The sequence below is a fragment of the Leuciscus leuciscus genome, assembly GCF_965113295.1.
Source record: "Leuciscus leuciscus genome assembly, chromosome: 13".
In the NCBI taxonomy this organism is placed as follows: Eukaryota; Metazoa; Chordata; class Actinopteri; order Cypriniformes; family Leuciscidae; genus Leuciscus; species Leuciscus leuciscus.
The window spans coordinates 34,299,421-34,323,656 of record NC_138737.1 but is presented as its reverse complement, the minus strand read 5'-3'; the positions used below and the strand labels follow the sequence as shown (position 1 = coordinate 34,323,656).

The 24,236-nt window shown below is 38.2% G+C and overlaps 1 protein-coding gene across 3 annotated transcripts; it reads right to left on the bottom strand.

Moving 5' to 3' along the window:
* Positions 1-36: 36 nt before the first annotated feature.
* chmp7 (charged multivesicular body protein 7) lies at positions 37-16,059 on the bottom strand. 3 transcript variants are annotated; one of them, XM_082188771.1, is made up of 11 exons: positions 15,861-16,058; positions 14,012-14,302; positions 11,885-12,056; positions 9,124-9,309; positions 8,683-8,816; positions 6,323-6,371; positions 6,112-6,231; positions 4,775-4,873; positions 4,601-4,658; positions 2,546-2,776; positions 37-706 (listed from the first exon to the last, which is right to left on the bottom strand). In XM_082188771.1, the coding sequence occupies exons 2-11, from the start codon at positions 14,281-14,283 to the stop codon at positions 678-680; spliced, it is 1,350 nt and encodes a 449-aa protein (XP_082044897.1). In that variant the 5' UTR covers positions 14,284-14,302; positions 15,861-16,058; the 3' UTR covers positions 37-677. The 3 variants fall into 3 exon arrangements, with proteins under 3 accessions (XP_082044897.1, XP_082044896.1, XP_082044898.1); XM_082188770.1 differs by having other exon boundaries at positions 14,012-14,287; positions 15,861-16,057; XM_082188772.1 differs by lacking the exons at positions 37-706; positions 2,546-2,776 and adding an exon at positions 2,835-2,891 and having other exon boundaries at positions 4,563-4,658; positions 14,012-14,287; positions 15,861-16,059.
* Between the last annotated feature and the right edge of the window lie 8,177 nt (positions 16,060-24,236).

Below are 24,236 nucleotides of genomic sequence, written 5' to 3'. Positions count from 1 at the left end.
TTATTTTTTAAACGTTCTATTAAAAAAAATTAAATAAATAAAAAAATCTGAAAAAGTGTATCATGGTTTCCATAAAAAAATTAAGCATAACTATTTTCAACATTGATAATACATATTCCTTGAGCACCAAATCAGCATCTTAGAATAATTTCTGAAGGATCAGATTAACATTCACCATCAAATAAATAATTTATTATCTTAAATAGTAATATTCACAGTATTACTCTTTTACTGTACTTTTAATAAAAAAAATATAGTACATATTATCAGCCCCAAACTTTTGAACAGTGGTGTAAATTATTGTCTTTAGTTTCTATAATTGTTCATAACTTTTTAATGTCCTTACAAAAACAACAGATATATCTTTACAAAATCGTAATAATTATGTAGACACATCTGAGTGAGCATCTCGCTTCTCAACAAACGCACGGGGAATATTGTTTATTTGGCATCATAATTTTTAGTTTTATTAGAATAATACATTGTACAGACTTTACAAACTCAAGAAGGCCACTCTTAAAACGGTCTTAAAAAAACAAAAATAAACATGCTATTACAAACATGAATAAGGGCTCTTCATAAGGACTTGGTAGGGCGTATTACAATGTAAGGACACACATGTTCTGTACTGTATCTGATGGCTTTCCTTCACAGCCACTGTGCTTGTGCTGAAACACTCACTGCGCCGACTCCAGCCTCCTCTGAGCTGCGGAGCAGAGAGAAGAAACACTCACAAGGGATTCACCTCAAAGTTACAAGGTTAGAATCACTGACTATTATGAGGAAAAGAGCAGTGATTGATCATTTATTTAATGAAAAAGAACAAAAACTAAACTGAAACTAGAAATACGAAAATGAAACCGAGTTACTCAATCAATGGATGGATGGTAATGAAATGAATCAATGATGGATGGTTTGATTGATGATCTCACGACAATCTTTATCAGCATCACCATCATAATAAACCACATGTGTCATGGTGGTGCTTCTGTGTCTGTGAAACATTTCAATATTTATTAACATTTTAATATGTTTTATTAAGGTTTGTTCAAATCTCTAACGCCAAGATAATGTTGTCACGAAATTGGAATTTCAAAATAACAATATTAAGTTACATTTTTAATTCAATGGGGGAAAATTGCCACAACATTAAGCATAACATTTGAACAGTATCTAAGTTAATGTAATTTTGTCCACAATCAAAGCATTTTCTTCATGTATATATGTATATGTGTACATTCATACACACACACACATACATACATACACACACATATATATACACACACACATATACATATACATACATATATATATATATACATACACACACACACACACATACCGGTCAAAAGTTTGGAAGCATTACTATTGTTTAAGTTTTTTGAAAGAAGTCTCTTCTGCTCATTAAGCCTGCATTTCTTTGATCAAAAATACAGACAAAAAACTGTAAAATTGTGAAATATTATTACAATTTAAAATAATGGTTTTCTATTTTAATATATACATGATGTATAATAATGATAATATATGATGAAAAGCTGAATTTTCAGCATCGTTACTCCAGTCTTTAGTGTCACATGATCCAATATATAACAATATAAATCTTTACAATCACTTTTTATGAATTTAACACATCCTTACTGAATATAAGTATTAATTTCTTTCAAAAAAAGAAAAATGCAAAAAAGGTCTGCACTCTAAAAATATTTTATTATTAACAGGAGATAAAGATGATAAAGGTTTCGGCTCTTTGCTTTCATCACTGACACTGACCAAGGCAAAGAGCCGAAACGTTTCTTATCTTTATCTCCTGTTAATAATAAAATATTTCTAGAGTGCAGACCTTATTTGCATCTTTGGATTAATACGTACATTGGTCTTAGCACCTAATTAGCTGGGAGAGCGCAGTGAGTGTTTTGTGGTAAAAAATAAAGATAAAAAATATTAAGCAGCATACACCAGACATACACACATACACACACACACACACACACACATATATATATATATATATATATATATGTATGTTATTTCTAAGAGACAAATGTATTAATATTGTATTACAACTGCAAAATAAAAAGTGAATATTTCATAAGTATATTCATTATTTTACACTACACAGCATTAGCGAAATTACAATAATTATGTCTGAACATCTTCACTTGCGGGAGTTAAAACCTTAAGCTGACTGCAGGGAAGCCATTTAAGTTTCTGTCACAACAGATGTACAAACGTTTCTCATGAGTCATAACAAATCTACTGAAAAGCTGTAATCATCTAAAAAACAATGACTCCAAGTATGAGCAATAGTGATGCTTTCCTTAAGCCGGGGACACACTTAACGACTGGAAGGCCGATTCTGAATGTAATTTGATACTTACGACTTATCATGACCAAACACGGCGAGTCACGTTCAGTCGGTGTTCATAGTTGGTGTTTAAAATCTGCTGCAGTCGTTGGAAACAATGTTTCATCCAGTCGTTAAATGTGTCCCCGGCATTAGAAACATAACAACAGCGCTAAGAGAAGAGCGTAAAGGAACCTGTGTCAGAGACTGTGAGTCGACTCAGTTCTCTGTCCAGCTCCTCATCTGTGATGCCCAGGCTGGAATCAGGCACGCGGGGTAGAGACTGGAACCAATCCGCATCTAGAATACCCGTTTTCCTGGGAGGAGAGAGAGGGTGCGTGGGCACCACTGGGAGCACGTCCTTGTCCAGGATAGTGTTCTCCAATAATGACTTCAGCTCCTCCTCCAACTCCTCTGAATCCTCACCTATGAGAACATGAGGAATTATTTACTCTTTTAGACAACTTTATGGTAAAGACACTCAGTCCCGTCGGTATTGTCATTGATGTATGAATAGTAGAAGCCCGTATGGGAGAAATGCCAATCATAGCAAAACTGATACTAAAACACTAGGGTCGGGTATCATTTGAATTTTATCGATTCTGATTCTGCTTATTGATTCCGATTCTGCTTAATGATTCTGATTCTGCTTAATGATTCTGATTCTGCTTAATGATTCGATTCTGCTTAATGATTCTGATTCTGCTTAATGATTCCGATTCTGCTTAATGATTCTGATTCTGCTTAATGATTCTGATTCTGCTTAATGATTCTGATTCTGCTTAATGATTCGATTCTGCTTAATGATTCTGATTCTGCTTAATGATTCCGATTCTGCTTAATGATTCTGATTCTGCTTAATGATTCGATTCTGCTTAATGATTCTGATTCTGCTTATTGATTCTGATTCTGCTTAATGATTCTGATTCTGCTTAATGATTCGATTCTGCTTAATGATTCCGATTCTGCTTAATGATTCCGATTCTGCTTAATGATTCGATTCTGCTTAATGATTCCGATTCTGCTTAATGATTCTGCTTAATGATTCTGATTCTGCTTAATGATTCCGATTCTGCTTAATGATTCTGATTCTGCTTAATGATTCCGATTCTGCTTAATGATTCCGATTCTGCTTAATGATTCCGATTCTGCTTAATGATTCTGCTTAATGATTCCGATTCTGCTTAATGATTCCGATTCTGCTTAATGATTCTGCTTAATGATTCCGATTCTGCTTAATGATTCCGATTCTGCTTAATGATTCCGATTCTGCTTAAAGATTCCGATTCTGCTTAATGATTCCGATTCTGCTTAATGATTCCGATTCTGCTTAATGATTTTGATTCTGCTTAATGATTTTGATTCTGCTTAATGATTTTGATTCTGCTTAATGATTCCGATTCTGCTTAATGATTTTGATTCTGCTTAATGATTTTGATTCTGCTTAATGATTTTGATTCTGCTTAATGATTCCGATTCTGCTTAATGATTTTGATTCTGCTTAATGATTTTGATTCTGCTTAATGATTCCGATTCTGCTTAATGATTCCGATTCTGCTTAATGATTTCGATTCTGCTTAATGATTCCGATTCTGCTTAATGATTCCGATTCTGCTTAATGATTTTGATTCTGCTTAATGATTCTGCTTAATGATTCCGATTCTTATCGATTCCAATAAGGTAAAAAAAATTAAATAAAATCCTTAGATATCATTCACATTTAGTCTTATTGCAAAATATTTAATTGTAGCTGAATATCATGAACAAAAAACAACAGGCTAAAGAACACTTACAGTACGCAGGGAACTAGCCTAACTAATATAAATTTAGCTTAACTAACATAACATTACAAATATAGTTTACAAAAGTAATTCAGTCAAGAACGAGTTAATTTTCTTTCTGTCTTCTGTTGTATAGAGACGGCAGCAGGAATGTTAGGCTGCTGTCACTTTAAGAGTTGCACAGAAAACAGTGCGCACTTGATGGTTTAAAATCAAATTTTCTGTACACACGTTTTGGATGTGAGTCGTCTCGCGCTTGGATTTCATATTGAAATGCTCACAAAGGAATCGATGAGGGGAATCGAAATTTTTATTTTATAACAAGTATCCGATTCCTGACCTCAAGTATTTGATTCCAGAATTGGAATAGATTTTCGATTCCTGCTCCACACGCATGAAACATCTGGCCCGTTTTAGCTTTAAATGTATGCGTTAGCACAGTGAAATACATAAAGTGAAGCTTGAATACCAGAATCCAGCACCCCTCCAGCAAGAGTCTGGTTGACTTCATCCTGAGTGTCGCATAACTGTGCAAAAAGCATAAATGCAAAATAAAGACCTTCATTCAAAATATGTATAACTTTATTTAAACTACCATAGCATAAACCATGCATGGCTACAATGCAGATTTGTCATACATCACCTCTTGTATCTGATCCACCAGGTTCTCTGCTCGCTCCACACTCACACCCTTCAGAGAGATCCTCAGAGCCGCCACACCTGCCTGGTATGCCTGCATCACCTGCACACACACCAGAACATGACGTTTGTGGTGTGCAACAACAAAACTATTTGTATATTCCTTAAAGAAAATACATGCTGGGAGGTTGTGAACAAGTTGAATTTATCCACAAATGTATCTACAAAAAGTGTGGATAAAGTGTGAATGGATTTTTTCTGGAAATGTATTTTTTCTGTGGAGCAAAAGCAAAAGTAGATATTTTGAAGAAAGTACACGCAGCTCTTTTCCATACAATGATGGTTCATAGTGACCGTGCCGCCTGTCTCGCCCCAAAAAGGACATAAAAACATCAAAAGTCCATACGACATGTGAGCTTTATTTCAAGGGGAAGATTTTGAAAGAATAACTAAAATTTCAATTAGTTTCTAACACAAAGATTGGAATAGAGTCTGCTCGACTACTTTTATGGGGTTTTTGTTGTCCACTTGACAGTCACAGTCAGTGTATGGAAAAGAAGAACATTCTTTAAAGTTTCTGCTTTTGTGGCAAACAGAGTTTGAGTGAATAATGACTTTTAAAGAAGCCATTTAAAGTAGATTACCATATTTTCCAGAAAGTACCTGACTATGAGTTGCACCAGGTCAAAATTGCATTATTGAGAAAAAGAAAAAAAAACACAAGTTGCATCGGCGTACAAGTCACATATTATTACATAAAAATATTAAAGTGTCCCTATAATGCTATTTTAAAGGTTCCTCCAAAACAAGAGTCCCCTACAACAGGTTTACATGCATCCAAGATTGCAAAAACACTTTAGTTTTCTCATAATATCCATTGCACATCACCTTTCTCCTCAAAGAGTTTGAAAACGGTTCACTCAAAGATTCTCTAAACCCGCCCTTTCTGAGAGCCTGCTCTGCTCTGATTGGTCAGATGGCCCAGACTTTTGTCCTACCGCTTAAAGCGCGTGTCGGAAACCAAACGACTATTAGCATATCTGAATTTCAGCTCTTGAGGCTTCCTTAGCACTATAAACAGTAACGATGGCGCCGGCTTTACAATATTCGTTCCAAATTGAAATGTGTGTGCTTTGTGCATGTTTTTAGCGCTTTGAAATATAAGTAGCAGCACGTTTCAGAAGATTAAAAAACACAACGCAACTAGAAAAATATGGCATTCGCAAAAAAGTACAATACAGAGCTGTCTGGTAGAGTGTGTGTGACGTTCCCTGGTGTTGGCCAACAGCATGTGCTGTCGCTCACACCAGACTGTGACATCTGTGTGTGTGTGTGTCTCACCAGGCGGTCGGTTTGAGAGTTTGCTATTCTGTCCAGGATCCCCTTCACTGTCTCGAGCTGAGCAAACAGACGATCCGCTTTCTTCTCCACACGCTTGCTACCACGTAAACACCTCAGGGCCTGTGGCAGGACAAAGTGGGAATTCATTTAAACACTTTTCTTGCCTATTAAGCGTTAAACACAAAAAGGGTCAAACAAAGTGTGCTTATACCTGTGATTTCTTCCCCTCTTTAAGCAATGATTTTGCCTGCTGCTTACACCTGCGAGTTAGACAACACATTCAGCAGTTTAGCTGCAGGGCCACTGTAATTACCCATCATGCCACAGAAACGGCATCGGACCGAAATAACAGCTGCGTCCGAAAGCTTAGGCATCTAACTTTTTGCCTATCAGGTAATGCCTTTGCAGGCAGTGTTTGCGCATGAAGAACCTCACGAAACACAGACTTCTGAGGCCACATAATGATTTAAAGGGATAGATCCCCAAAAATTATGCCATAAGTTACTCTCCCTCAGGCCATCCTAGGTGTATATGACTTTAACTTTATAACACAATCGGAGTTCTATAAAAATAATATCCTGGCTCTTCCCAGCTTTATAATGGTAGTGAATAGTGCCACAGATCTTGAAGCCCAAAAAAGCGTATTCCATCCATCATAAAAGTAATCCGTTCGGCTCCAGGGGGTTCATAAAGGCCTTCTGAAGTGAAGCCAAGCGATTTTCTAAGAAAAATATCCATGTTAAAAATGTTATGACCCGACGTAGGACGTAGCTCCTCCTCTCTTATATTGAAATCGTCCAACATTTCACTGTTTCATTCAAATAAAAAAAAATCTAAATTCTCGTTATAGACTTCTAATTCGTGACCGGTGTTTTGTTTTGCTCTATCCTCTCCGCTTCCGCGTTCATCAATACTTCATGCGTCGGGTCAAAGGTCACTCTTCATGCGTCGGGTCAGAGGTCACTCTTCATGCGTCGGGTCAGAGGTCCCTCCTCATGCGTCGGGTCAGGTGTCACTCTTCATGCGTCGGGTCAAAGGTCACTCTTCATGCGTCGGGTCAGAGGTCACTCTTCATGCGTCGGGTCAGAGGTCCCTCCTCATGCGTCGGTCAGGTGTCATTCTTCATGCGTCGGGTCAGAGGTCACTCTTCATGCGTCGGGTCAGAGGTCCCTCCTCATGCGTCGGGTCAGAGGTCACTCTTCATGCGTCGGGTCAGAGGTCACTCTTCATGCGTCGGGTCAGAGGTCCCTCCTCATGCGTCGGTCAGGTGTCACTCTTCATGCGTCGGGTCAGGTGTCACTCTTCATGCGTCGGGTCAGAGGTCCCTCTTCATGCGTCGGGTCAGAGGTCACTCCTCATGCGTCGGGTCAGGTGTCACTCTTCATGCGTCGGGTCAGAGGTCACTCTTCATGCGTCGGGTCAGAGGTCACTCTTCATGCGTCGGGTCAGAGGTCACTCTTCCGCCAGAACTCGACTCGCGTACGGCCATTACCAGAAGCCAGTGATTATAGTTTATAAAGTCCTAAATATGGATATGTATCTTACAAAAACACATGGCTTCGCTTCAGAAGGCCTTTATTAACACCATGCTGTATGGATTACTTTAGTGATGGATGGATGCGCAATTTTTTGCTTCAAAAACTCGGCACTATTCAATGCTATTATAAAGCTTGGAAGAGCCAGGATATTTTCGATTGTGTTCGGCTGAAAGAAGAATGTCATATACATCTAGAATGGCTTGAGGGTGAGTAAATAAATCAAGGGATAATTTTCCTTTTTGGGTGAACTATCCCTTTAATGATCTACAAGAAAATAGACATCAAAAGTGGCCTTACGCTGCTACAGACAGAGCGATTTCAGCAATCCTATAAGATCACTACAAATCACACTGTACGACATGGATCTAATAAACTCTAAACAACACCTATTGAATCGTAAGCTACGACGCAAGTTAGTATAGAAGAATAAATCATCAGCTTGAGCTAGTGGTGAACAAATTGAGCAAGATGAGTCACACTTTGGCAACTGTGGTTTCTATGTGCGCTGAAAACCAAAGAGGAGGAAGCGAAAGAGGAGAATATGGATGTGGAGAGGGAACAGACTCAACAGAGGCCAACTTGGCATGCCAATTTTGCAAATGGAGCTTGAGATAGTTAAGTTTTAGTGCCATGTCGCGTTAATCAATACGCCATTTCATGTTTCATTTTTATTGGCTCGTCAGTAGACGTAGGTCGTAGCAGCAAACACACTGAGATGATGATGCTGATCGCAGGCTCTCTTTGAACCTCTCTCACTGTAAGACATAGGCCCACCGTTTATGAGCCACGGCCACAGATATCGCCACGATTCGTCATCTTTCGTCTCGGACAGACCAAATTCCTACAATGACCAATAACCTCAACTTTCAGACGCCATGTTTTTTTGGCTCAACTGTCACAAATCAATCAAATGAAGGAAGGCATCTCAGACAGTAGACAGGCTGTGACACGATCATAGGATCCCTTCCTACCTCAGCGTTCTTTAGCTTTCGGACGCAGCCAATGTCAATACAGTTTGTGTGAAGTGGCTCACTTTTCTGCCTCCAGTCCCAGCACCTCCACCCTCTCCTCCAGAAGCTTCTCGCTGCGCTGGAGCTGATAGATGCCCAGGTCCACCTCGCTGACAGGACACACGCGGCCATGTCCAGCCTGACTGAATTTCACCAGCTATACAGAGACACGATCAAAAGTTCAATCAGAACTGAGCAAACATTTTTTTGGTGGAAACCATGATACATAATTTTTCCAGGATTCTAAAGAACATTCTAATTGTTTTTACTGTCACTTCTGATTAATTTCATGTGTTTTTGCTGAATAAAAGTATTTTAAAAAAAGTTCATTTGAACGGCGGTGTATTAAGGACTCAAAAAATGGTTAACCAGCATTAGTATCTACAGAATGTTCAAAATACATCCACTTTCTATCCTAAAGTCTTTGTGAGCACGTCAGGTTTTGCTCTCGTACACAAACCCACCTTCTCTCCTTCATGGAGTGAGACGGTGACATGTTTCTCTCTCTGGAGCTGTAGCAGAGCCATGCAGAGCGTGCTTTCATCGGGACAGATGTGAGAGGAGAGCGCACGCAGCTCTGGGAAAGACAGCAGAGAGCGCACTGCTAAAGGAGAACCTCGATATGCCGCCAAAAGCGCCGCAGCCTTTTCCTGCAAGAGAAAAAAACCTTGACCCATAAATACCAGCACCACATATCAATAACACACAGTGGGGGCTGCAAATTATTAAAAAAAAATAATAATAAAAAAATGAATGTCAACTGAGATTACAGCTCCAAAAATGTATTTATAAATAGCGCAACATTTCGATCAATCAGGTCTTCATCAGGCACGATAACCTTGTGGAGTGAGATGCAACTCTTTTTGCCAATTTTTTTTTTTTTTTTGCAAATTAGATCATCATAAAAATTAAGAGTTAAAAATGGGAGATGTGAATTTTCAGAATTCATTATGTTCCCCAATATGGACAGCAGCACTTGAGCTGCATATTGAAAGTATATGTTCAGTCAAAAGGGCACTGCAAATTACTCTACAGTAGTTATGTTTGCATCCAAAGTTGCAAATTTAACTTATGTGCAAAATTGGAATATTGGATCAAACATTTGCGAATAAAACAGCGTTTCCATTTTAATTTCCAGCATCATTACTCCAGTCTTCAGTGTCACATGATCCCTCAGAAATCATTCTAACATGATGATTTGATGCTCAAGAAACAGTTATTATTATTATTATGTTAAAAACAGTTTTGCTGCTTAATATTTTTATGGAAAACATGATTTTGATAAACAAAGTTCAAAAGATTTATTTGAAATTGAAATTGTTTGTAACAATGTAAAAAAAAATTACTGTGACTTTTGATGAATTTAATGTCCTTGCTAAAAAAAAGTGTTGATTTCTTTAAAAAAATTAAAATTATTACTGCTGACCCAAAAACTTTTGACTAGGGTTGGGGATCGCAAGACATTTTTCGGTTCCGGTTCCCATTCAATAAAAATGATTTAAAACAACTAATAAAAACTAGTAGTAAGGGAAAATGCACGATCCTTTTTGAGTTTATTTCTTATACTTGTCAAATGAGTTTAACAGACTGGTAATGTCAACAAATTCAACATAGTATTTAGCAATTTATGCAAAAAGAATGAATTTTTCTGATGGAAAATAAAAAATTCTGCATTCTCAAGGAGAATTTGATTTGGAGGAGGACCTCTCCAAGCTTACTGTATCTCCAGCAGTGGAGAATACCCTCTCAGAAGGGGTAGAATACGCTTGAACACACATGTAAGATCCAGACAGGGGAAACAGAATATTTTTTAAATCGGTTTGAATGATTGATTCATAAAGACTTCACTTGTTTCATTACTGGATGAATCAGTATTAGCGGTTAATAAACAGAACTGCACGCGTCTTGCGGAAGAACATTGTAGCCGGAGCAACTTCTCTCTGTTTATGTCTATGACGCGGGCACTGGGCTACTCCGCAGCGGTGCCGACCCGACCGGTGTAAAGCCGTCCGCTTATTACAGGCTTACCGTAGTGATTCAGGATAAGACAAAAACATGGTTTGAAAAAAGGCATTCATGATGTACTCGCTCCTTATATACATTTTGTAAATTCTGAAAGTTACGGACTGCAGCTTTAACAGTCGTCTTTATGAATGTTTTGAAGCATAAGATGTAATCGATACACTCGTTATTTGAAGTGACTTTCAAAAGGTGATTTACTCTATTTTGGATGCTACCGTAGACATCAGTGTTTATACTCGAACTATAAACTTTTATCTCCGTACTTCTGTGATCATTTGAATATTTGTAACACAGAAATATCGATACGGTGTGATTGAAAAGACTGAAAATGAAGTTGTTTCATACCTATATATTGACAACTGCTCTCTCTGGGTCAGCGACAGCGTAAACAGATTTGAATGTTCCAGTGTGAAGTTTTTGTCATTTAGGAATAAGAACGCGTGGGTGTTTGAATCGAGATCTTTTAAAGATTAATCGTGCAGCTCTACTGTCTTTATACTCTCTCTCTGTATTGATATCTGACGCAAAACGTATTCAAGTAGCGCAAGGGCTTTTCAGTGCATTCATTACTATTTTAATATCCATGAGATGAGACGTCGCTATTAAAGGATAAGCTCCCAGCACTTCGCCCACACAGCGCACCAAATCTACCCTGGTAATCCAGAGTTCTCACGAGAGCACAAGTTGAATTTGCTCAGCGAGTTACTCTGGTGTTGAGTAATGATGCTCATTAAATATGCCCCTCGATCTGAGCTGCACCAATCACATCGGGTTATCTGATATAGGCGGGCCAGAGGCGAGATGACGACAGCGCTGCGACGTCGAAGTCATTAGTAAACATTACAAGATGGCTATGGATGAACACCATTTGTTTGAAACGGCTTTGGCCACACAATGAAAGATTTAGAATTTTATCTAAAACAGGAACAGAAGACGCCGCTCAAATCCTTCCTTTACAAGAAGGACGTTTTTGCTGTTTTGCCGACCGGATACGATAAGAGTCTAATCTACCAGTTAGCTCCGCTGGAAGCTAAGCGATAACTTGTTGTGATTGGTCGTAGTGTTATCCAATTGTGTGCAGTAATAGCATAAAAATGCAAATGGGTATTAATGGCTAAAGACTTTATTCTGTTAGGTAACACTATTTAACTTGAACATTTGAATTGAATATTCGATTCACATTTTGACTGAAGACACACTTACCTTAACCAGTTCTATCACAACGAACATCTCCTCCAGCGGGACCCTCCCGCTGCCCAGCAGAGCCGACAGAGTCCACTTCAGGGGCCGGACTAACAGCAGTCCAACACCCCAAGACAGCCAGCCTGAGTCTACGTTTGCAGCGAAGTCGGATTCTTTCTGCACCTTCCCACTCCTAGAAGGACAAAACAAACCCGAACAACATGCCATAAATACATGTAATGATTAAACATCATGATCTTTGAGACACTGGCTGCGCTTAACATCGCTGCCTTCAGAGGACGCATTCATTCCAAGATCGGAAGGCATTCTGGGTTGTACGTCAGAACGTAGGCTCACTATTGGCCGACGCTGGTCATGTGTGTGATAAAACCCAGAAGCGCTGCGCTGTTACACTACGTGAACTCACTCAGAGGACCACACAGAAGAAAATGAATAGTTTAATTCAGTCATTATTTTTGTTTTTTTTGCGCACAAAAAGTATTCTCGTCGCTTGATAAACTTAAGGTTGAGCCACTGTAGTCACTTGGACTATTTTAAACATTGTCTTTACTAACTTTCTGGGCCGGCAAGTTTCAATTACAGAGAAGCCTATGGAGGAGTGAGCCAGCTCTCAGATTTCATCAAAAATATCTTAATTTTATGTTCCGAAGATGAACGAAGGTCTTACGGGGTTGGAACAACATGAGGGAGAGTAATTACTGACGGAATTTTCATTTTTGGGTGAACTAACCCTTTAAAAATAATTTTGCTGAAAATGTACTCACCCCAATGTCATCCAAGATATCCATGTCTTTCTTTCTTCAGTCGAAAAGAAATTAAGGTTTTTGAGGAAAACATTCCAGGATTTTTCTACACAGAATGGACTTCAATGGCAACCAACTATTTCAATGTTCAAAGAAGGTTCAAATGTCCGTCTCAATGCAGCTTCAAAGTCTCTACACGATCCCAGTCGAGAAATAAGGGTCTTATCTGGCGAAACAATCGCCCATTTTCGAAAAAATTTGTAAAAAAATATATATACTTTTTAACCACAAATGCTCGTCGTGTACCATCTCTGAGATGAGCCACGCATTGCGTCATCACGTTGGAAAGGTCACGCGTCACATCATCTATCTAAGTTATTTGTCTGTGTATTCCGGTTCAAAAAGGTAGGGAAGAGTGAAAAATGTCATCTCATTTTCTCCTCCAACTTCAAAATCGGCCGACATCTTTGTTTTAATTTATTATTATTATTATTTAAATTTTTTTCGTGACCTTTCCAACGTGATGACGTAAACGTGGCGCATCTCAGAGATGGTACAAGATGGGCATTTGTGGATAAAAATTATATATTTTATCGTTTCGCCAGATAAGACCCTTATTTCTCGACTGGGATCGTGTAGAGACTTTGAAGCTGCACTGAGACGGACATTTGAACCTTCTTTGAACATTGAAATAGTTGGTTGCCATTGAAGTCCATTCTTTGTAGAAAAATCCTGGAATGTTTTCCTCAAAAACCTCAATTTCTCCTTTCGACTGAAGAAAGAAAGACATGGATATCTTGGATGACATCGGGGTGAGTAAATTATATGCAAAACGTTTTTTTGAAAGTGAAATAACCCTTTAAAGCACGTCTGAATCCAACGTTAGCTGTCTCCTGAGATCCCTTCATCTGATCAATCTTTGAAGGAAGTATAGATGCATCCTTCACTGCCTTTGATATCCCACAATCCTGTGCGTTCCATTCCATAACAAAACATTTTGAGCTAAAACTTAAAGACAGCATCTAAAAGTTGCGTATTGTGTGTGAATTAGGGGTGTAACGGTACATGTATTCATCCCGAACCGTCACGGTTTGGTGCATACAGTCAGGCGAGGACTAAATGTCCACTTTTTATTTAGTTTCTAGCAAGAAATCACAGTAATTAAATGAATCTTCATTTATTTATCCCCAAAGCTCTCTCTATTTTGCTGCAGATCATTAGACAGTGACATTGCCTCAGAAGTCTGTCTGAACTCAGTTTCATCAGGTGCCTTTATGCGCAAACGCTGGCTGAAAAGTCATTGCCTGATAGGGCAGCGAAGCAGAAAGTCCGCCGGCTCAGCTTTCGAAACGCAGCCATTACACCCGAGGTGACGGTGACTTACCGAATCATGCTCTGAATTACAGTACTCAAGCCCAGAGGAACGATGCCCTTCCTTCTGAAACTCTCGTTCAAGTCCTGCAGACTCACACACACCGACCCGCGTCTCCTGCAGTGCTCAGTGATCAGAGGACTCCAGAAGTCTATCTTCCCATCCCAGTCTGTACAGTCGACATCTCGGTTCTCTTTAAAGGCGGAGAACAAGAAAGCCATCCGCTCGTCATCCTCCCAGTCCGAAGGGAAGCCCGCGCCCCTCTCCTGCACTGACACCGACATCGTGCTGCCAATGAAAGAGCTCCAATGATTAATGACCACCATGTGAAAGAGAAGTACACGTTAGCATACTTTTAAAAACAGTAGAAGAATATACTTCAGTGTGAAATGAATGTGACGTTTTCAGGCACTTTAACTGCATGTTATGTACAACTGAAGGACAATGTATTAGTTTAAATTTATACTAAATGCGATTAGTCGAATTTATGAGTGTTTTTTTAACCCATCAAAGTAGGACTTAAAGGGATGGATCACCCAAAATGTATTTCTGTCTCTCCAGTGACAGCTACGCAACTGACACTATGGCTCAAATAGTTCATAAAGAGATCATAAAACTAATCCATACGAATTGAGCGGTTTAGTCCAAATTTTCTGAAAAGACTTTAAATGATGAACAGATTGAAATCAGGCTTATATATTATATTTTATTCTTATATACTTATTTTATTTTATTTTTTACAATCTCTTTATGAACTTTCTGAAGTGTTAAAGTGGTAGTTGCGTAGCTGTCAATGGAGGGACAGAAAGCTCTCAGATTTCATCAAAAAGATCTTCATTTGTGTCCCGAAGATGAACGAAAGTCTTACAGGTTTGGAACGACATGAGGGTGAGAAAATAATGACAGAAATAAATGTACTGACAACAATTTATGGTAAATTAAAATATACTCATTTCTATTGATGCTTGTGTGTAAACATATTTGGAATTGCACATTTGAAATTATGAAATCTACACACATGAAATTATGAAATTTTAACTACCCTACAGATAAAATTATAATGAAGTACTTTACAAGTGCTTTAGTATGTTAGTCAACCAATTAAAATAGGTGTACCGCTTTAAAATAAAACTTTTAATTTGACAGTTACAAAGTGCACTTTTTTAGACGTGTTTTAAGAAGAAACATAGTCAAGAAAGTTTACACTTAAGTGGCCTTTTATTCTAAAATATTGGCAAGTATTTTTTTATAATACAATATACTTTTTCAATACAATTAAGCACACTGTTTTGTCACAAGGGTAACATGCATCAAAGAAGTGCATGATGGGTAGCTTTTATTGTCTTTTTAATATAACGATGTTTGATTAATTGTAACGGTAAATGTATATCAGGAAACTGGTCACGATTTTTGTTTCTAATGTTTCTGCGGTGTTAACAGCACAAATATGAAATTTCTCCCAGATGACAAACATGCAAATTAGCACGCATATTCGACTTCTAATTCAATTTAAAACAAAAGAATGGCACAAGATTAGTTTTGGATTAAGAATAGCATGTAAGACATATTGCTGTCAACCACCTTGTAGCAGTTTAGCTCGTAAATATGCGTGTATTTTCAGGTGCTCAGCACATTTTCACATATTGATATCAAGGTCAGGTTAGCTGGCAAAGTGAACAGATCGTAAGATGCAAACCAAAATAACTGACAACGTTTCATCCGTCAGATATAATGTCGTGTGTCAAAATCTAGTGAGCTGCTATAACGCCTCATACATGCTGTCTAGTTCAGATCACTAGGTTTCGAGACACTGATTCTCTCCAATCTTAGATGTGCTTTAAGATTCAAGGCAAGCTCAGACCTCAAGTTCAAGCAGCTGGATCAAGTTCTCAGCTAATCTCCTCAGTGTTTGTCGTGACATCCATCGGCGGGGATCCACATACTGCTTAAATAACCGGCCGGGGAGAGAGTTTCACTAAAGAAGATGATGATGATGATGATGTTAATGACAGCAACAACACCTCACCCGGAAGACAACAACACTGCTCTTCTCCCTCTGCTCGTCGTCATCAGGCCACCGACGGAACTCGACTGCCACCTCGCGGTCGAAACACACTGACAGAAAACATGCGTCACTGCTCAAGTGTTGTTCAACCAAACATCTAAATTATAATTTACTCTCCCTCAAGCCATCCTAGGTGTATACCTGTGATTTCTTCCCCTCTTTAAGCAGTGATTTTGCCTGCTGCTTACACCTGCGAGTTAGACAACACATTCAGCAGTTTAGCTGCAGGGCCACTGTAATTACCCATCATGCCACAGAAACGGCACCGGACCGAAATAACAGCTGCGTCCGAAAGCTTAGGCATCGAACTTTTTGCCTATCAGATAATGCCTTTGCAGACAGTGTTTGCGCATGAAGAACCTCACGAAACCAAAGAGTATAGAAGCCCAAGAGGCGAAACTCAATAGAACGCTCCATAGCAACAGTTGCCCCCATCACGTGACGGCGCGGCCGCCATTATGGCAGTAGCAGTTTTAACATTAAGTGACATGGCATCTGACGCACAGAAGCCAATGGCACATGTCACTATGCGTATTGGCACATCTGGTGGCACATCCGGTCTTCATTGGCATGTGCCAGTGGATAGTGGCATGTGTCACTGACATTATTGGCATGTGCCAGTGGTGGATAGTGGCATGTGTCAGAGTCGTCCGTGTGTGACCCCCTCAGAGTACCTGCCCTTATAAAACCAAATTTAATGTAGGCCTATTCAGCGTCGTATTTTCTCACCACACACTTCGAAGCTTTTCCTTGCACAGGTCTGTCTCCCACATCTGCTTTTCTTTTCAGAAAACGATCCGTACAGTAACGTAATGTTACCGCATCTGATCGAACAAACGTTCAATCTGACGTGATTGGTGTTGCGATATTTAAACCTAAATTAGCTTTTAGATAATGCATCTTGACTTGACTTGAGTGTTTTTGATCATACAAATTCATAAGAACAAGATAATTAGAAAATAACAAGATTTGTAAATTAAAAAAATAATAATAATAATTTGGGGGTAGTCTACCACTGCCTACACGGCCCACCAGATGGCGCTCCGAGGCCCACCAGAGGGCCGCGGCCCACCATTTGAGAGGTTGAGAATCACTGGACTGCACCACTGCGATAAATCATGGACAGACTCAGACATGCCATACACATAACGCTTACAGCGCTCTAATGCCTATGGTTAATGCATCCACATCCCCCCACCCCCCGCTCCACCCCCCAGTGGAACTGGTACGGTCCAACCGCGGGCAAAACACAGAGAAATGGAAAATCACAGCAATGAGTAATTTTTTATGTTTGTTCAAAAATCAGACTCGGACGCAATAACCCAGCTTGTAGAATTGACAATTAAACTGAGAAACAATTATCTGTTTGTGAATTATTCCAAAGAAATAATTAAGAGGTTAATTTTGATGGTGCAAATTGAACAGAGAACTGCAAAGCGTTGTGTGTGTGTGTGTGTGTGTGTGTGTGTGTGTGTGTGTGTGTGTGTGACACCAGAAGCTGCTGTGTGCTCTTCCTAATTAAGTATTATTCCAAGTATAATTTCTACAAACTGAGCTCATAACTCATAGGACTAATAAATAACAAGTGTATTTAAAAAAAAAAAACCTCATGTAACTTTCGTATGCAAAATGTATTTGCATTTGTTATAATTTATATCTAATTTAATTTCTTTTTTTCGTTCATGGAGATAGCACGGACAATGTGCCATGTTTTAGTGGAAGATTGCTGCCATCTACTGGAAAGCAAACACATTTAAAATTAAAATAACATGACATTTGAAGGACAGCCACTAGATGGCAGCAGCGCATCACTCACTGGCTCGTTTGCCATTTCCATTGTTTCCATCATATTGTAGGTATTCATCTTTTCACAAGTTTTCATTTAGATTTGTGTTTAGACATTATAAAATCATTATTATAACAATAAAAAAAAAAATCTTTAGTCAAAGTATCTGAAGTATCATTGTTTTTTACAATACAGTCAAACCTGAACATGGTGTTGTGTGTGTGTGTGTGTAGGCCTATATGTGTGTGTTTTTGTATTCGTTCTGCATTGTGGATGTTTTATGGTGTAACCCCTTCATTTCTGTGTCTGCTCCGCATTGTAGCTGATTTATTTTGGGGACAAAATATGTAACAGAGAGCAATCCTATGGAGGACTTTTGGGGGTGGGGTTGTTTGTGTTTTGGGTGAGCATTCCCCAAGGTGGATGTGTTAACTTGTTGTCGCTCTCAAATCATGTTCAGCTTTGGTTGCATGCATTGTTGTGAAAATAAAAAAACATTTTGCACATTACATTTTCAATTGTATTGACTGACTCACACATCTGCCTGCAGACACCCAGCTGTGCAGATTCATTTATAGATTTAACAACATTTAACGGTTAACCCAAGCCAATGGTGACCAATCACGCTTCTGGAGGACCAATGTCCTGCAGTTTAGCTCCAGCCTATTCCAACACAATTCATCAGGAACAAAAGCTGTAACTGGGGTGGTAGCCTTTATATATATATAACATCCCAGTGATGGCTTTTGTACAATTTATTTCTGAGAGTGTAGGCTGTATATTTCTAGTAATCCTGAAGACTTGCTTAGCTGGTTCAGGTGTGTTTATTGGGTTGAAGCTAAACTTTGCAGGACAGGACACCCCTAACATAGGCCCTTTACATTAATTGAATGTGATTTATCAACACCTAGTACATCTTAAAATATAGAGTTCATGACAAATGAAAACAACGTAAAGAAAGTATTTTAGTTGTTAGAAAATACTACCAGAGCTTTGATGGACAAACATTATATGCATAAAACAGTGGGAATAAATAATACCTTGAAAGAAATGAGCAAATCTCAGAGAAACATCAAACAATTAAGCATGTAACAATAATAACTTAAAAAGTGCTGTCTTATAATTTACGGTGTTAAAAGGCTTGGTTTTAAATTGTATTACATAATGATAAAATCTGTTAAATGTAATTTGTAGATTAATGTATTCGGTTAATTACTAAAGCATCATGATCCAGTTAATTTTGAATTATTTGTTTAACACTGATTTTAATTTGAACCACTGCAGAAACTCTCCTCAGATCACAATTCATTAATTGCTATTCTTGTATTATAGGCCTTAAATTGAAATATGAATAGGAACTGTACTGTTAACGTTATAGGCTAGAATACACTAAATTACTGGTTATAAAAAAAATGTTGTTAATAGTTTACTTTGGATTAGAAATGCAATCCAACTGTTACTCTCAAACCCTGATAATTTTGTCAGGTATTCAGTATCCTACAAGTTCAACTGATTCAATTATCTTTTTTTTTTATCTCATTCTATTTGTGTGAACTGAGTCCTCAACGCTTACAGTCATACTGTTACATTTCTATCTATTTTCACAATTATTTATTCAGGTGTCTCTCTCTCACACACACACACACAGAGAGAGAGAGAGAGAGAGAGAGAGAGAGAGAGAGAGAGAGACAAAGGTTAGACATGTTATCATGGTCATGTATATTATGTTATTTTTGATGCTCATACAGTAATTATAGCCTAGAGTAAAAAAACAAAAAACACATTTAGCCTACATTTTAAGTTTAGAGATACTGAACTATTTTCATTTATCGAAGGGACATATAGGACCTCACCTACAGTACAAAAAAAATAAAAATCATACGTTGCTCTAGAGTCTATAGAAATAATACATAAAACACCAAACTCCATGTCAGCATATTGTAGCCTATGGCTTGCGATCTCTCAAGTGTCGTACATTAGAAGCGAAGCATCGCAGCAGCACTAATTGTGTTCCCAGCAACATATTTCTGCATCAAATGTCAGCGAGTGGTGCAAAAGCTTATTAAAGTGGGATTTGAGTGTGCCGTACCAGAGCCCGTCTACGGAGAGCCTTGGCACTTCCTATTAGCCCCATTGTATCGATCTTGGTTGCAGTTCCATTAGAATTCCACTGGAGGTGATCGCGGGCGAGTGCAGACTGAATGGGAGTCTATGGGGCTAGACGGCTAAATGTGTCTCTTTCACCCGATTGCCGTTGAGAAATCTCAGATTTTATTGTAGGTTTTGCAAGTCCAACATGGGTTATAGGTCGAAAGTTGAATGAACGAGTACTTATTTATTTTCGATTTCTTACAGGTTGAGTTGTTGTTGCCCATAACACGCTAGCATTCTGCTAATGACGTCAGCATTCTGACGTCATTGACATTTTAAAAGACTTTTTAAACCAAATAAGTGACTCTAAAAAATCTAACACCCAGCAATGTGTAATTTCTTTGCATCTCCTTTCGAATACAACATTCAAATTACTAGACAAAAAATTATATCCTGAGAAAAGTGGATTTTGAGGGTTTTTCGCCATAGACCTCCATTCATTCTGCACTCGCCTGCGAGCGCCCCCGCATGGACAGAGACGTGTTACTGCAGCCAGTCCAGAAACCGGAAGTAAGCGGAGAGTGCCAATTCTCTGGCCGTACGGACTCTTATTCTGGCTGTACTGAAGACGAAGCGGTTTGACCAATCAGATGAAAGGGCCGTTTCAGCTCCGCCCACATGTGCGAACGAAATATCAAAGCCATAAACCAATTTGTAAACAACAAACGAAAAATTAGAAATCGAGCCGAAATCTCATTTTCCGTTTATTAAACTAAACGAATAAACGATCCGTCTTTTCATTTCTCGTTATTCCATTCCAAATGAAATGATCAGATGATACACGGACCATTAAGAATATATTAAACCAAAAACTTTCAAAGGATGTTAATTAAAACAACCACAGAAGGCAACAAGTTGATCAATTATGTAGAATTTAAATTTTACTTTACCGAATTATCCATTTGTTTTCTGACAGGGAACACATGGAACGAATCACAGCTCCACATTTTGATTGACAGCCGTCACAACCTTCTAGTGACCGTGTTTACTCCTTTCTTTTCAACCATTGGATAGGATTTAGAAAACGGCTGTTGTATTTGTACTTCTGATGAAGCGCTGTTAAATATAGGGGGGAAACTACGCCGCAAAAAGAATAAATAAAATGCTTTCTTAAAAAGGCAAAATAACGCATGCACGTTTTCTACATATGCTAATTAAAAACCAACAGACTGATGAAAAAGCGGGACATTTTCTCAATATACGACGTGCAGGACAAGGGGTGAAAATGCTGTGCGGTGCAACGCAAAGCGGGACGCGTGGTCACCCTAACAGAAACGTTAAAATACGTCTAAAATATTACAATATTTTTCGGTCTTAAGCCCTGGTTCAAATGTTTACCTCATTGCCTTGCCTTGAATAAGACATTTCTCCTAAACAATAATAAGCGTAAAAAAAATACGCTGATTAACTGCAGGTTAACTTACCATATGCAGTGAAAAACGATTTAACAAGACGTAATTTACTGTAAAACTGATTCTGTTGTCTTATTTTGCATTGCATGTTGTTTAGTTAATGTTTAGTGCATGATTTCAGTGGTATGTCTTCTACTCTGATGGGTTTAGGGTTTGTGTGTGGGATACTGTCTACTGTATGTGTTTATTAGCTCATGGAAAGATATTACTCAGTATGTCATCTTCAATATAAAGTAGAGATCTGTCTTCGGGATCTCTGGAATGTTTTGTTTTATGTTTAGTTTAATGTTTATTTAATGTTTATTTATAAAAAGGAGCAAGGAAAGTCTTGAGCTGAGACTCAGGGTGAGGGTACAGCGTCATTGCAGGGAGTCTTCAGGATCCTCTGATCCCGCTTTGGGCTTCTTGTGTTGAAAGAGAGATAAAGTAGACAAAAACATGAGAAATTATACACAGTAGCAGTATATAACACAGTTGTTGTATTTAATATGATTCCCCATTTAGCCTATATGAATTATGTTTTGAAACTGCTTGCCTTTTTTAAACTTGAAGAAGGAGATCTTGTACTTCTAAAAGACAATCAGAGCCCTCGTAACAAGTGGCCTATGGCTCTTGTGTCCCAAGTATTTAAAGCACTGATGGGAGAGTACGCAAGGTTCAGTTGAAAGTTACTAAAAATGGATCTGGAAAGGAAGTAAAGTATCTCAGACCAATTACAGAGGTTGTTCTTCTGTTCCCTAAGGAAAATTAAGACTTAAATGAGACATCCTTAGGATGTCTGGAGGGGAGTGTTCTGCTTCTAGTTTAAATGTCACTCAACAATGTATTGTTTTGTATAGTTGTTTTAGTTCTGGCGCCCCCTGTGGGAAATATAAGTGATTCAACTTATATATTATAACTATTAACAAACAATAAAAAAATATTAAGTTGAACATATTTGTCAGTGAAATCATTCCTAATTTATCTGTAATATAAATACGATACTAAAATTGTTATTTATACAGAGATACTGTCATTCAGTTTTTTGAAGAATTTGCATTAAACTGAATGACAAAAACTTCTTCAGCTTATATTGACGGCCATCAACTGGCCACCTATATTAAACAATGAGCTTGACCAGCAAAGTTAATCACAATTATTCACAACATCTACTTATTTTTCAAAAAATCTAACAATATAGGCTAAGTGTGTTGTGGCATTTCACTGAATGACATGCGTTTGTTACTCAGGTACACCCAAAAAGGGTCAAATTTGACAAGCTATAATAAATGATCTGGGGGTATTTTGAGCTGAAATGTCACAGACACATTCTGGGGACACCATAGATTTATATTACATCTTGTGAAAAGGGGCATAATATGTCACCTTTAAAGTAGACTTTACTTTTGTAAATTTAATTTGATGCTGTAGACTTGGAATTAAGCCTTTTTCCCGTTATTATTTGATTCACGGGACTGGACACCAGTTATCTTGCCAAGAAAAATCTTTATTCTTATATGTCAGGAGAGAAACTCTGAGAAGATGTTATATTCATGCCAGGTCTATGCGTTTCCGTGTTTCTCTGCCGTAGTACAGTAAGATTGAGCTTAAATACACAACTGAACGACTTTCCACTTCCTTAAGGTGGAAAAAACATTGTTTAAAGATAGAACGTATATGCTAATGCTTACACATGGTACAATCCCCTTTCCACATTAAGAAACTATTTCTCAGTGTATATTAGTGGTATACAAATGCTACATTTGCATCAGTCGAAACATTCATTTTCTTGTGTATATATCATCATCACTGGAACTCTCTGCTAAGTGAACATTGCATTTTACTCGTACCTTTAAGCAGAATACATAATCCTCCCAGCTACCCTCCTTGTGTCTAAAATATGTTCCTTAAACATGTGTGTGTCCATGCAATCTATAGTCTAACTAGTATAGTTTTTCTGGGTGAATGAAAATACATACATTCAGTTTTCTTTACATTGATGGTCAGATGGTTCTCTTTCAACCAATCATGTAAGAGGTGAAGATCAGATGATAGTTTGGAATTTATGACATTAGGATTTGCATCAGAGAGAAAAATCACAGTATCATCAGCGTACAGTAAGCATTTTGAGTGTTGACACACTCGAGGGAAATCATTGATGTATAAAAGAAAAAGTATAAGGGTCCAAGAATGCTGCCTTGTGGAACACCCATGTCACAAACTAAAGGTCAAATAAGAAGAGAGCATTTCTATCACAGATGGAGACAGTTCAAATGAGTGAAGTTTGTTTAGCAAGATCTGGTGGTTCACTGTGTCGAAGGCTTTACGGAAATCAATAAAAATAGCTCCAGTAATGTGACCTTTGTTAAGAGTGTCACGTAATTTTTCAGTGAAAAGTAATAACGCCGACATGGTTGATCTCTTATCACGAAAACCGTGTTGACAGTCACTGAGCCAGTTATTAGTTTCAAGGTAAAACCTTAGCTGGTTATGCAAGACTTTTTCCAGCAACTTAGACATTGCTGGAAGTATTGCAATAGGTCTGTAATTTGAAACTGTCATGATTCTGCCCTCGTGTCCTTGATTTTCTCTAGTCTTGAGGCAGGATCATGACAGACATGGCCTTTTGTTTGGGCCATGTGCTTGTGTTGTCTCGTTACTTAACCCCGCCCCCTTGTTATCCTCGTTTTGTCATTATTGCTTTACCTGTGTCACCTGTTATGTTATCATTAGTCTCCCTATTTAATCCCCTTGTTTTTGCTGTCCTGTGTTGGTTCATTATCTTGAGCAATCTGGATAAGACCATATTAAGCAACTGATCTCGAATCTTCCTTTCATAGGCAA